We start from the raw sequence: 15,090 nt of genomic DNA, 5'->3' as shown, positions 1-15,090 counted from the left end.
GCTCATGCAACTATGAAAGCAGCACATCTGGAAATCCAGAATGTGAAACTAACCTTTTATATTATACTTCATAGAATAATTCTTAGGGCCTGATCCAAAGACTTCTGTTAGTTTTTCATATGGATTTCAATGGGTTTTGAATCAGGCCCTTAAATTACCTTTTGGTAAACCTTATTTATGGAATCAACTGGACAAAGTGCTGTGTTTGAAACAGACCGATTGCCTTAAATATAAATAGAAACCAATCCTGCAACCTGTACCTATGCAAGAAATCTCACTGAAGTCAACGGTGCAACTCAACTAATCACATTGGTAAGGACTATAAGATCCTGCAGGACCTTCAGTCCCAGTCCTGCAAACGCATATTTGCATAAATTTACTCAAAGAAGGACTCCCAAAGTCGATGGGACTATTCACATATTTACGGTTAGGCATGCGTGTAAGTGTTTGCATGGTAGGAGCCGTAAAATGTGATTATTTTGAGTCATATTGACTTTTCTATCTTACCTAACAACTGTACTGTATGAATTCTGTAGCATTTTAACATTTGTAGCCATTAAAAGACCCCCACCTTTTTAAACTATATTTTGTCCAAAAAAAAAAAAAAAGGTTGAATATAATAAGCAAATTTCAGAGAAACAATGAATGAACTAATTTAATTAGAGGTCTGATGCTGTTGAAATGCACTCATTACAATCAAAGTAAGATGCTCAACCAAGAGAAACTGCACATTTGTCCCGATGTACTGGAAATGTTTAGTTGTTTGTATGACACTTTAAAAATCAATAAAGAAGATTTCCAAAAAGAAACTAATATGTAACATGAATAAAACAATTCTTAAAGGGTTAGTTTTCTGTGAGTTGGTTGTACCCAAACAGAGGTTTGTCTAGTCCCCAGAGACCAAGGAGACCCACACCAGCTTAGAGAAAAGGTAGTCTGGGGATGAGGACAAGAACTGTCTTGATGCTGCTTATCCTCTGTGAAAATCTCAGTCCCCGTCTGCCAGCATCCTTGGAAGACAAGAAACAGCAGGGCTGCCTCACCAGTTTTTCCCACCAGTTTGTGCTGTTCCATCCTACCCTCAGGACTGGATCTTCACTCCCCTGTCCTGCCCCTTGTAACAATGCCTGAGTGATAAATCTACTGTGCAGTTATTTAGATTGTACTTTGAAGCTCTCCAATTTCAATGGTCTGGGGTTGGTTTTTTTCACTGCTACTAGACTAATCCATAGACACAAACCAATTCACTTTCTAGTCAAGAAAAGTCATTACTTCCTGGTTAAGCCCCAGTCACTAGACCCATAGAAAACTGCCAAACATCTGGAAAAACGCAATGAGAGATGTCCTGCCCCTGAGGAGCAGGAAGCTGGGTCTGTAGAAAGATATACGGGCCATGGGAATTGTGGGATAGCACTGGCGACCTATTCAAACATGACCTCAGCAACACATACTTTAGCTTCATCCTCACTGCAAAGTGGGTGGTCTGAGACACAAATTTCAGTAAGACATAGATACATGGGTACCTATACTCCTGGACGCGCTAGCAAGCATGTATTCTGAGGATCTAAATACATGTGTCAAGGGCTTTATTTATGGATGGTAAGATGGGGTTGGGCTAAAACACGTGTCAGACCTGCAGATTAGATACACTTTCAATGGACTTCAGCACTAGCTACTTCTAGCAAAACAGCCCAAGAGTTCAACTTATTGGTAAAAATCCTCTAGCAGGAGAGAGGGTCTTGACTGACAGGTAGAGACCGATGTTTTAGAACCCCAACATCTGATCCTTAGTGTTCTATAAAGAAGAATGTGAGATGGGTTTTCATCTCCTTACTTTCACTGCCTCCATCTCCTTTCCCCTCTATCACAGCTGCAAAACAAGCCCTTCCCAGCTCATCAACTCCCTCCCCAGTTTCTGAAAGTCGGACTCCTGAGTGAGCAGAGACTATCATGCTCACAGCCCATCACCAACTCGTAGTGGCCAGGCTTTGAGCTAACAGCTGTGTCCTGGAGCCAGGCCAGTTATGCCCAGCCCACAGTTGCCCAATGACTGCAGCCTTCCAGCATGAGGCAAGGGATGGAAAAGATTACAAAGAGGAGGCAAGCGCAAATCAGGGTGGTCAGCTAGGAGAAGAATGAAGTAATTCGGAAGGGCAGAGAAGGACTGGCTCTTCTCAGAAGAACCAAGCCTCTCTTCCCCATAAAAACAGCAAATCCCTACCCAACAGGGGAATAGTGAGGATAAATCCATTAAAGATAGCAAGACGCTCAGATACTATGGTAACGGGGGATCATACAAGTACAATAAATGAAGTAGCTAAAGAATATACTTTCAGAAACAGTTTAAGTGGGTAGCTGGTAATAAAAATGTTTGTTATATACATACTACAGGGAACAAAAGATGTTCCACACGATCTGTAGGATATTAGTATACTTTCAATGCAGGTAATTTATTTTTCAATGAGCTTAATCATTTGACTATCCATAGGATTTATATCTGAATATGTATCGAAGTGCTATGAACAGGTCAACAAAATATTTACTGTGACTATACTTAAGCAGTTATTAGAGATCTATGAAATGTTTATACCAAAATGTAATGCAGAGATGTGAACTGGTGAAATGACTAAGAAGAAAAGGACAGTCTCAGTTGATAATGTATTCTCTTCAAGGGTTAGTGTTTATAAGAAAAAAGCAAAATAAGTTAAGATAGTCTGAAAGTAAAGACAGCAAATCTGTCCTCCAGCTTGGAGGGGAGCTATGGTTGGTCAAAAACAGTAATAATTTTCTGCGAGAATTATTATTATTATTATTTAAATATATCTTTTCCAATTTTTGGTGGATTTTCTTTTATTTTTATTTTTCACAGGAAATAAATGTTCTTTCTCCTCCTCCTCCCCCCCTCTCCCCACCACCACCACCACTACCACTAAAAAGGGGGAGAGGAGGAGTATGAGATAAAAGTGATAGGGAAACCAAAATACTGAAAAGTGAACACACAACAGCAGTGATAAACCGGCAATACACCATATAGTTCTGTAGACACATCAAAGGGCTGGGCTGAACCTAAAGCTGGTGGAAATTTTTTTTCTAAACATTTTTTTCAATTAAAAATAGCTTTTCAAATTATAGGAATTTTTTCTACTAAAATTTTCATAAGTCAAAGACATTTTGCATCAAAAAATGTTTACAAGAAATTTTTTTGATCATCTCTAGGGTCCAACCCAATCCTATGGCCCCTGAGCATGTGACCCTATCTTCTCAAAAGGCATTCTCTCTCTTCTGCCTTCCAAGATGTCACTCTTACAGCACCGCCCCATGACACATGAGCAAAAAGAGGGAAAAGATGTGCTGAAATTAACCCCTGGTTCACTGATATCATGGCCTCGATTTACTGACACAGTTGTAAAACTCATCTGGATTTGAGTTTCATTACGTAACTGAAAGACAGCTCAGGTTTATGGTTTCATGTTGGGACTGTGCTGAAGTAATTATGATTTTAACACAAAACCACATGAAACATGTGAGGTTTCAACTGAAATTTCCTTTGAGGTTTTGGGTTTGTTTGTAACCGAAACTCAAGTAAACCTCATACAGACTAAAAATGAAGAAAACTCACTCAGATTGTAAGAAAGCCCACAAATTGCTGAGTTTTATGCAGCTACGTCTACTAGGTTCTGCAAAGAACTGTTCTACAGCTGTTTATTTTTTGCCATAAGAATCTGACTTTTTATGGTGTCTTTGGCACAGGGGATCTGATGCTGCGGCAAGTTTTGCAGCAAACCACATGATAAGCATGGAAGGTCTGGACCTGCTGATCTCATGGGGATTAATATGTATTTCAAAATCTTACCTATAAGTAGTATTTGGAATATACACATCCCGAGCAGGAAACTCCAGTATCTCTCTTGTAGGTCTAACTCTGCTATCTGGGTAAAGTTTGACTTGCAGCAATTCTGGAGTTAGACAGTAATGAGGATTCTCTGGGGCTGGAGATATGTCTATCTTCAGCTGAGCTATAGAAAAAAAAATTTATTACAATAATTGAAAGAAAAATACAAATTCAGTGTGCATATTAATGCTGTTTTCTAGAGTGGAGAAGGTTAATATACTTGCCTTTTGCTTCTGAAAAATATCCTGAGAGTAAGTACATTATTTCACAGGCTAATAGACCTAAGGGAAACATCTAGAAACCCATCACTTAGCACTTGAAATACTAGACTGCGTAATAAATATACAATCAGGAACTATCCTGAATTGCCAATTATATAGTTTACAATAGCAGCATTTTCCCATCTAGAAGATACACAGGGATCCTACGATGCCACAGTCCTGAGGCAAATGCATTTGTGCAACACTGAAATAAAGGGCTGGAGGGGCACAGATAGGCAACAGAGAATGAGTAAGGGTATAGGAGTGGATGAATCAGGTGGGAGTTATGAGGGACAGACAAGCAATCTTATAATATACAATCCAAAAAGGTTTCTTTCCATCAAGATAGTTAAATACCTGTAATGGGTCTCAACCTTCGTAAAACGGAAGATGGTCTTCTCATATCTGCAAGGAACTTGTACAAATCTTCATCACTCAAGCGATCCCCTTCCTATTGTTAGAGAGAAAAAAAATGTTTAATACAGGGCCTACGTAAGAATGCAATTAGAAAAAAACATCACTTCTCACCTTCCTGCACCTCACTCTAAAACATACTTTCTTGGAAGAAGATGGTGAGAACATTAACAGGTTATGTTAATATCATGGGCCTTTCATTATGGGAACTGGATGAAATTTTTTACTGTAAACTTTTAAAAATAAAGATAGCCTTTTTCAGAAATCCTCCCCCCCAAAAAATTCCTATTTTCATCAAAAACAGAAAATTGAATTTTCAAATTATGAAATTTCAAAGGATTTCCCCCCCTTTCCTTCCTCTGCCCTTTTTCTCCCCTTTTTATCAATGAGCACAATAGAATTAATGATGTCTAGGGTTTTGGGGCGGGTTGAGAGAGAGCAGGGAGAGGAGTTCCACTTTGTCCTTTTTCTTTTTTTCATTTTGCCACTTTGTAACTCATCAAAACTTACTCAGCTTTGGCTTGGGAGAAGTTAGAGTGGCAGAGTTACAATTTCACCTTTCCTTTTGCCACTTGGTAATGCTTCAAAAATTGAGGACATTTTTCAGAGCAGCAAAAAACATGCTAATACCACCCTGAACATCATTTTATTGCACTTGGTGGCCAAAAAAAAAATAAAATTTAAAAAAAAAAAAAAAGGGACAGGGGAAGAGGTTCAGAGGGATCAAAATTTAGAAAATGATCAAAAAAAAGTTATCTAAAAAAACTTCAAGCAAATTAAAAGAGGTTTCTGTTTCAAACTCTGTGAAACGGAAAAACCTAAATTTTTTCAAAAAACTGATTTTTCCATTTCTCAACCACTTGTATTCATTACTAATTTGATGAAAAGACATGAACTGCAGCAAGAGAGCAGATATGCTACTGAGTAGAGCTGCCGGAACATTTTGGAAATTCACAATTTCAATAATCCCATCAATACTACAAATTTTGACCAGAAAAAGGGATTACATTTTTGTGAATATTTTGGCAAAAGTTACCTCCTCTTTTTTCAACAAGCTCTACCACTGAGTGTTTCACCAACACCCCAATGGTACCACCTATGGAAGCCCAAATCCTATAGGGCTGGATTCTACTTTCATTTACACTGGTTTTCTGCCACTGTAAGTGCACTGGCTTCAGTGGAGTTTCTTGATTTACCCCAGCATATGCAACTACAGAATCAGGCCCTCTGATTTCAAGAAGAGTAATCTAGGACCCATATTTCAGGAAAACTAGAGTGTAAATAGTTTTTCTATAGATAAAGTTACTTTTTTCACATCTTAACAGTTTCCTAGTGGTGAATGAACTGGTCCTGAAAATACCATTTTTATTTCATAAATAGACATTATGCACTATTACATGACATCACAGGATGGAAAGTAGTCTCAAATAACAATTCTTTTTTTCCAACAAGGCACTGCATTAAAGAAAATTGGGAAATGAAAGCATATAGTTTTAGGTCAAGAGTAGTTACCTCAGCTGCTAGTCTATATGGGAATTAAGAAGGGGCAAATAATAATTACCTCATACTTTACTTAATTGAAAACAAAATGGCTTACAGTTCAAAAATAGTCCAGCCTCCCTTGCCAACCTCTTATCTTTAAATACCAAATATTTGAAACCTTCCTCAGGGAAATCCAGAGAACATAAGAACGGCCGTACCGGGTCAGACCAAAGGTCCATCTAGCCCATTATCTGTCTACCGACAGTGGCCAATGCCAGGTGCCCCAGAGGGAGTGAAGCTAACAGGCAATGATCAAATGATCTCTCTCCTGCCATCCATCTCCATCCTCTGATGAACAGAGGCTAGGGACACCATTCTTTACCCTTCCTGGCTAATAGCCATTTATGGACTTGGCCACCATGAATTTATCCCGTTCCCTTTTAAACAATGTTATAGTCCCAGCCATCACAACCTCCTCAGGCAAGGAGTTCCACAAGTCGACTGTGCGCTGTGTGAAGAAGAACTTCCTTTTATTTGTTTTAAACCTGCTACCTATTAATTTCATTTGGTGACCCCTAGTTCTTGTATTATGGGAATAGGTAAATAACTTTTCCTTATCCACTTTCTCCACATCACTCATGATTTTATATACCTCTATCATATCCCCCCTTAGTCTCCTCTTTTCCAAGCTGAAGAGGCCTAACCTCTTTAATCTTTCCTCATATGGGACCCTCTCCAAACCCCTAATCATTTTAGTTGCCCTTTTCTGAACCTTTTCTAGTGCTAGAATATCTTTTTTGTGCTGAGGAGACCACATCTGTACATAGTATTCAGGATGTGGGCGTACCATGGATTTATATAAGGGCAATAATATATTCTCAGTGTTATTCTCTATCCCCTTTTTAATGACTCCTAACATCTTGTTTGCTTTTTTGACCGCCTCTGCGCACTGCGTGGACATCTTCAGAGAACTATCCACGATGACGCCAAGATCATTTTCCTGACTCATTGTAGCTAAATTAGCCCCCATCATATTGTATGTATAATTGGGGTTATTTTTTCCAATGTGCATTACTTTACATTTATCCACATTAAATTACATTTGCCATTTTGTTGCCCAATCACTTAGTTTTGTGAGATCTTTTTGAAGTTCTTCACAATCTGCTTTGGTCTTAACTATCTTGAGTAGTTTAGTATCATCTGCAAACTTTGCCACCTCACTGTTTACCCCTTTCTCCAGATCATTTATGAATAAATTGAATAGGATTGGTCCTAGGACTGACCCTTGGGGAACACCACTAGTTACCCCTCTCCATTCTGAGAATTTACCATTAATTCCTACCCTTTGTTCCCTGTCTTTTAGCCAGTTCTCAATCCATGAAAGGACCTTCCCTTTTATCCCATGACAGCTTAATTTACGTAAGGGCCTTTGGTGAGGGACCTTGTCAAAGGCTTTCTGGAAATCTAAGTACACTATGTCCACTGGATCCCCCTTGTCCACATGTTTGTTGATCCCTTCAAAGAACTCTAATAGATTAGTAAGACACGATTTCCCTTTACAGAAACCATGTTGACTATTGCTCAACAGTTTATGTTTTTCTATGTGTCTGACAATTTTATTCTTAACTACTGTTTCGACTAATTTGCCCGGTACAGACATTAGACTTACTGGTCTTAATTGCTGGGATCACCTCTAGAGCCCTTTTAAAATATTGGCGTTACATTAGCTAACTTCCAGTCATTGGGTACCGAAGCCAATTTAAAGGACAGGTTACAAACCTTAGTTAATAGTTCCACAACTTCACATTTGAGTTCTTTCAGAACTCTTGGGTGAATGCCATCAGGTCCCGGTGACTTGTTAATGTTGAGTTTATCAATTAATCCCAAAACCTCCCAGAGTCTCAGCTGAGGAGAGCTGACATCAGCACCACAGCATCAGAAAGGATTTGCTCCACCATGGGAACTGACCTCTAAATGCTGAGAGTATCCCAAGAGCTGCTGGCCATTCTCATCTCCCACTGCAGAACCTGGTCTTGCTTCTATTGAAATCAATGGCAAATTATCCATTGAACTGAATGGGGTTCTTTGAACAGAGGTTGAGGGAACTCTAAGAATTGAGGTCATTATGTGTGAGCTGATGATGCAACCACCATGGCAAAAGTTATGCTACAGTTCATGGCCGAGAGTAGGTCAAATACATCAAACATCCTTGGCACATATTCACTCAAATAAAAACAATACATTCTCACTGGCTGCTTTGTGTTTACTTCTGTGATTATTCAGGCAAACCGGTATACTGCAGGAATGTTCATGAAAACAGTGAATTTTAAATGTTTATTAGAGAACACTGGAGGAGAATGAACTAATATTCTCAGAGGAAATCTGTTTCTATGAGTTACACTGATCCAGTTAGGGAACAGTGACATTGCCATGTGACCAAAGGGTCCACCCAAAACAAACTGACACAGCTCAAATTTCATAAATCAATTATTCACAATGAACTTTTCAGAAAGAATCCACAGATCACAACAAACTGTTTGCAAAAATGAGTTTGTAGAATACACTTCCAGTAAAATAAATGAAATCAGATGCTGCTCAAACACAAATTGTGAATGGGAAAGCAAGGCTAAATTCAGTCAATGGATTATGAATTATCCACTCAGCTCTACTCTGACCTCACCGGGAGGGTGAACCAAATCATACTGTGTCATGGGAAACACTACAAAGACCATAGCTCGTACAGTACCTGTTTAAAGAAGTTTGTCACCGTAAGAGTAGCTGGTCTAAAGCTAGTAAGGTTGCAAGTTTCATCTCCACTGGTTGTCCTTTCTAATGAACGCCTTCCAACAATACTGGAATTCCGTCTCTCTGACCACGATCCTTTGCGTTCTAAAACAAAAGGAAGAAAAACAAAGAGATCTACATTTGTTTCAAGCAGATTTCCTACACAAGAAGATAACTGCTTCATTCAAAAATTATGCAATAAGCATGATAGAAGAGGTGGTTATGCTAAGACAATCACACTCCTGAGGCATCAGGAAGCTATGAAGCACAGCTGAATACCTCTGCTCCTTTCATAGCAACCTCACCCCAGTGCCTTATTGCTATTATAAAAGTCTTTATTGTTTGGAGATTTATGTATTTCTCTTGTGCTGAAAGATGATGAAGTTGGCAGTTTTGGGGATGCTGAAGAGCAGTTTCAGATGAGCTGTGTGGTTCACAAAGATTAATCCACTCCTTTGGAAAATGTTCATCAGCCTACAAGGCTCTTCAGTTTTAGCAGCCTGGGTATAAATAGCATGTAACAGATGGTTTGCTTGTAAAATTCTTGAAAGATAAACCTATTTGTTACCACAGCCTTGTCCTTTTTATTTCAACCCTTTTCCAGGACTGTTACAAAGCCGCAGGGGGCGGGGAAGGAAGGCAGGGGGCGAAGGGGGAAACAAGCTGACAAAAGGAAAGAACAGTGGATATAGACCTGATCTAAAGCCCATTGAAGTAAATAGAAAGACTCTTATTGATTTCAATGAGATTTAGCTCAGGCACATATTCCCTTATGAAAACGCAGGATATACTGTACCTCCTGTGCCAATTTCTACTTCTGTGGAATCTCTCTCCAAACTTCCAGCACTGCTGACTATGTTCATTAAATGGATGGCTGTCCAGGCAAAAGGCATTCGATATTTGCCTAATCTTTGACAAAACTGTTCTGCTTGGCTTTTCAACTTTTCCAGTTTCTCTTTATTCTGCAAACAAAACATTAATTCCAACTGATTAAAAAAAAAGGAAACGGGAGCCAGCCTCTGGTTATCAAAGACGTTTCTGGGGGCTTTGTCCATGCAAAGTAATAATTACTTTTACATCAATCCCTAAAATAATAAATAAATAATGATAATAATACTCTGCACTTCTGTAGCACCATCTATCCGAGTATTCCCAAGTGCTTTACAAACAGTAAAGAATTTAGCCGCAGAACGCTCCCATCCTGTAGAGCAGTGATGGTCTAAAGAAGCAGCTGATTTAATGTTTCTAAGCTTCCAGAAATTGCCAGTTCAAATCACTTGGCCCTCTGCCCTCACAAGGCAGCTAAATTATACTCCAGGAAGTCCACTAGGGATTTCATCATTGCTATTAATTATATGAGGTGATACTATGGTGACAGGAGCAGCACAAAACCCAAAAATAATAATAATACCATCTACCTTTTATATAGCACTTTTCATTAGTAGATCCCAAAGTGCTTTACACAGGAGGTCACTGTCTTTATCCCCATTTTACACATGGGGAAACTGAGGCAGAAAGCAATTAAACGGACTTGCCCATGGTCATATAGAGTCTGTGGTAGAGCCTGAAACAGAATTCAGGCTTCCTGTCTCCCAGTCCTGCGTCTTTAACATGCAGGTCCCGATTCATCAAGGCATGACTTTAACCACATGAGTAGTCCTTCAACTTCCATGGAAATCTCCCATGCTTCAAATTAGACATGTGCTTAGGTGCCTTGCTGCAACGAGGCCTTCCAACCTCTTGCCCAAAATTCTCAAAGCACCTGTCTCACTGTTTCCAAAATACAATATACACGCACCCATCACCATGGTATCTGAACGCTTAGGGAGAATCATTGCATAAAAGTCTAGAAGAGAAAGTGAATATCAACTTTGCCATCTGGAACTATGAATTTTAGTCAGGCAGAACTGAAGTAGAATTTAGTTAGCAACCAGGGGTTTGTAGTCTTAGCTCTTGGAAAATGTATGGTGACAGATTTGAGGATCACATGCAGGCAGAACATCCATTTTATGGTGCATCCAGGCTTCACCATTTCCTTTTGCTTTTCACTTCATCTGCAATGCTCATTCAGGAAATCAGAAGTAAATTAAATGATAAGCAAGAGAAGATGCCATGCACCACCTCATTCTATATTCCATTAGGTCAGGAGGGGTCTTTCTTAAGATGGCTGTGAAGTCATTTTTTAAAATTAAATTGTACAAAAACTGACTGAGCTTGGGTAAAGTTTTACAGCTCTAAACTGTAGCTCTTCTAAAGATAAAATGGAGATTTTCCATTCTATAGCCATTGCTGATCTTGGAGTAACCTACAAAGGACAAGATCAAAGAAATGCCACAGCACAGGTTGTCTCTTAGATGCTACTAGTATTCCTGTCTGTTCCTGAAAGCCAGCAAAATCAATGCACTCCCTTCTAGCCTCTGATCTGCAGTCATTTACCATATCCAGGTTTGCACAACCACCACTTTAACAGCTTGGGAGTTCAGTAAAAATTATGGTATTCTTCTGAGCTATGAAAACTGCATACATTCTTCCGCAGTGTAGGTAGGGTTTCCACAGTAAAGAATCTGGTTATACAGGGGAGAAGCAAGGGAGGAGAGGTAGGAATTCAACTGGAAGTGTGGCCCAAGAGGCCAAGCCTTTTGCTGTGCTTCATTATACATAACTAAAAAAAGATTAGAGACAAAAATATACATTGTCTCTTTCTGTTCAGTTGGCTACTTTGTGCACACAACAAGAGCACCGGGATTACAGTTTGTTTCATGATAGTCAGTTTCCCTCCCAAAGTGTGGGTGGATCTTCCACACAACATCAGTAGAGAGGAAAACATTTTAAGAAAACAGGAAAATATGGTTGTAAAAGCACCTCAATTCAAACGCTAGCAGGGGAACTCCCCAGCAGCTGTGATACTGGGATTATTTTATAATTCCCTTTTAGAATTTGACAAGATTCCTAGTTAAAGGTATTGTTTTAGTAACAGGAATAACAGGAACCCAGACAAACCCACAGTAAAGGGAAATAAGGTCAATACATTTAATTAAAATATGAATGATTAAACTTCAATATCTTTGTAAGTATCAGTGCCAACATTTCCTCTAAACTTCCAAAAATGTTTACCTTTGCGGCATCAGCTTCTTTAAAAATCATATAGGGCTCTGCGCATTCGCCAATATCCCCCTGCTGTAATACTTTTTCCAGCTGAGAAGAAACAGCAGGTGTTAGTGAGGACAGGGACATGTATTTATCAGAGAATGGCAAATTAACTGAACACTCTATGTAGCTTAGACATGTTCAGAAGAATATATATTCAAAAGAGCTGAAGCTCGTTTCCCTTTTGCACCTGCACATTTAACTGTAGATGTAAATCAAAGAACATGCTCCTTGGCCAGATAGTCGGAAGTGTGAGTAATCCAATTCTCACCCACAATTCAATTGCAAGTGCAAAAATGAAGGTCCAAATTCCAGTCTTCTGAAAGTTTAGCTGCTTGCCAAGGGCTTTTAAAGAATTAAGTGTCAGATTCTTACTTCATGATTCTTCTGAATTTGGTTCTTCTCAATGTTATTTTATCTGTATCGCAGTAGCACCTAAAGTTCTCAACCAGACTGATGTCCCATTATGCAAGGCCCAGTACAAAGGTATAGAAAATTACTGTCCTTGCCCAAAGAGCCTGAAATATAGGAGATGAGACCAAACAGGTGGATCACACAAATGAGCAGTGAGGACAGGTGGGGACATATCAATTGGTTTAAAAAGCACCCCTGCCTTCACAAGCTAAGCATTGCATACGTGCCATTACTTAGACTGTCAGCTCTTTGGGGGCCCTTTTTGTTCTGTGTTTGTACGGCGTCTAGCACAATGAGGCCCGGCCCATGACCAGGGCTTCTAGGTGGCACCATAATACAAATAAGAAAGAAGAATATTTACCATCATCCTTTGCATGCCCAGATTAGCTAGGATGGTTAGTTAGAAATGTTCAGATGCATAGCTAGTGATTTCGTAATACATAACAAAGCTAACACCTATGTGAAAATTCAGCTGACAAGGCAAGCTATTTTTCTAGCTTATTTACTATTATTACCTAATAAAAATCAAAATACCATTGTTAAATAAATGGCTACCAGCTGTGCTTACCACACTGAGTTTACAAGCCCTTGTGTGCAATCACAAGCTCTTCTGGCTAGATCCTGATCTCAGTTACATGGTGTATATCTCTGCCTCTCATCTTGTAAAAATAAGCTACTGTACAAATGCAGACCCTGATTTTACAAGATATGCAATGACACGTGTGGCAAATCTGGGATCAGAATATGACCTAAGTTACCAAACTCCTTGATCTTTCTTGGGACAATTTTGACTGAGCCACCATATTAACTTACTTCCAAAAGCTTAATCATCTGTTCATACATTCAGAAACAATTTTTAAAACATAGCTTGCTATAGGGTGATGTAACCAATGGCTGCAAATAGAAAGGGTGTGACACATTCCCTTTTCTCCAATGGGGAAGAATTCATGCTGGGATTGAGGTAGAGAACTTATCCAATTCCCAATTTCAGCCAGCAAGGGGATGAACACTTGCTGGAAGATTCTCTGCAGCTTGAAGTCTTTAAACCATGATTTGAGGACTTAAATAGCTCAGACACAGGTTTAATACAGGAATGGGTGAGTGAGATTCTGTGGCCTGCGTTGTGCAGGAGGTCAGACTAGATGATCATAATGGTCCCTTCTGACCTTAAAGTCTATGATTCTATGAATGTCCCTCCCATTGGGGTGTTCTTCTAGCCACGTGAGAGGAGGAATAATATTCTTTATCTTCACACTCCTTATTCCTGAAGTTACCAACACTACATTTTATGGGTCTAATTTTCCACCTGGCCTTATCCAGCCTCCCTCCAGGGGCCCACAATTTTGCAGGTGCCAATAAAAAGTAGGTGCAATGTATATAATGTAGATGTTTATCTACCTGATCATGCTCACAGATCTGGTACTTAGATATCTTACATGACATATATTGTTCTTTCAATTTCTGGCCAGGTTTGAAGATAGAGCCCTATACAGACGGTCCCCGAGTTATGTGAACCCGACGTACACAAATCTGAGTTTACGGAAAAAAGTTCCGTATGCTAGAAATAAGAGGGTTTTTTGTTTTGTTTTGTGTTTTTGTGTGTAATGGTTGGAGATACGTTTTCCTGAGGAACAGCAGTGAGGGAAAGGTTTCAGAACATTTGGTATTTAAAGATAAAAGGATTAAAGACAAGTACTTTGATCTAGCTTTCCCTGGGCACTAGTGATATTGTGTATCGACCACCATGGTTGTTTCATTTTGTTTACCTTTTTAGTTTTTTGCATCTTACATTTGCTTTTGTAAAGTCTGCTATGGACAGCACATTAGGATGTATTCATTAACATATATGCAGTTTCATAAGTAACTATCAATGAAATGCATTAGCATCTCAAGTATACACTCAATACCAAATCACAATACTTTTTAGAATACTGAAGCCTCTGTGCAAGATAACTTTGAAGTCTATTTGAGGAAACTCTCCCCTTTCAACTGTGCGTGAAAAGGGATGTGCGTTAAAATGATACATTAACTAGGCAAAAAACAGAAATAGAATCGTGGGACGAAATGCAACATTATCGGCATACTACACACTTAGGTCACAGTTACAAAATTCTATTAAATTAACTGTCAATTGGATTTAGGCTCCCAAGTGTCTAAGGCTCCCATTTTTCAAAATGAGATTTAGGCTCCGAAATCAGTAAGGCATTGCAACACCAAGCGCAGCAATGCCTAAGTATCTAGCTATCTGCAGCTCAGTAGAACTTCAGTGGGAGTCTCCTGATAAGATGGTTTTGAAAACTCTCCTACGTGCCTATCTACATCTTTAGGTGCCTAAGTATCTTTGAAAATCTGGCCCTAGGTCACTTTTGAATATGGTACTTGAATATGCATCTTTTTTTAAATGTTACCCAGTAACTTCTCTATCATTTTAACGTTCCATCAAACTGTTTCCTTTCACAGAAAATAGCAGTCCCTTAAAAGCAGCTATGCACTAGGCTGTTTTCTAGGGTTTTCAATATTAAAACAAGCCTACTTCTCCATTGGAGAGTGTCTGATATAAAAATGTTTAACATAAAAAGACCATTTGAAATTAGTCAAATTCTTAGGTGTTCCTATGGGAACACCCCATGACCATCACCAAGGGACAAAATTTGCCTCAATACATTTGAGTCACAGGTCTGTGCGGTCTACAGGTAC

At 39.1% G+C, this 15,090-nt stretch overlaps 1 protein-coding gene across 18 annotated transcripts in view; it reads right to left on the bottom strand.

Annotated features, from left to right (window-relative positions):
• The window catches only part of DOCK7 (dedicator of cytokinesis 7), a 172,798-nt gene that overhangs the window by 88,377 nt on the left and 69,331 nt on the right, over positions 1 to 15,090 (bottom strand). For all 18 annotated transcript variants that reach the window (XM_050961938.1, XM_050961940.1, XM_050961941.1 and 15 more), the window contains 5 exons: positions 11,947 to 12,027; positions 9,629 to 9,794; positions 8,795 to 8,937; positions 4,510 to 4,603; positions 3,854 to 4,016 (listed from right to left, as the gene is read on the bottom strand). In XM_050961938.1, coding sequence (XP_050817895.1) covers positions 3,854 to 4,016; positions 4,510 to 4,603; positions 8,795 to 8,937; positions 9,629 to 9,794; positions 11,947 to 12,027 — 647 coding nt within the window. The remainder of the gene's footprint in view (positions 1 to 3,853; positions 4,017 to 4,509; positions 4,604 to 8,794; positions 8,938 to 9,628; positions 9,795 to 11,946; positions 12,028 to 15,090) is intronic.

Source organism: Gopherus flavomarginatus, chromosome 7, assembly GCF_025201925.1.
Source record: "Gopherus flavomarginatus isolate rGopFla2 chromosome 7, rGopFla2.mat.asm, whole genome shotgun sequence".
Classification (NCBI taxonomy): Eukaryota; Metazoa; Chordata; order Testudines; family Testudinidae; genus Gopherus; species Gopherus flavomarginatus.
Note: the sequence above shows the minus strand (reverse complement) of the source record. Positions and strands in the feature narration are given on the sequence as shown.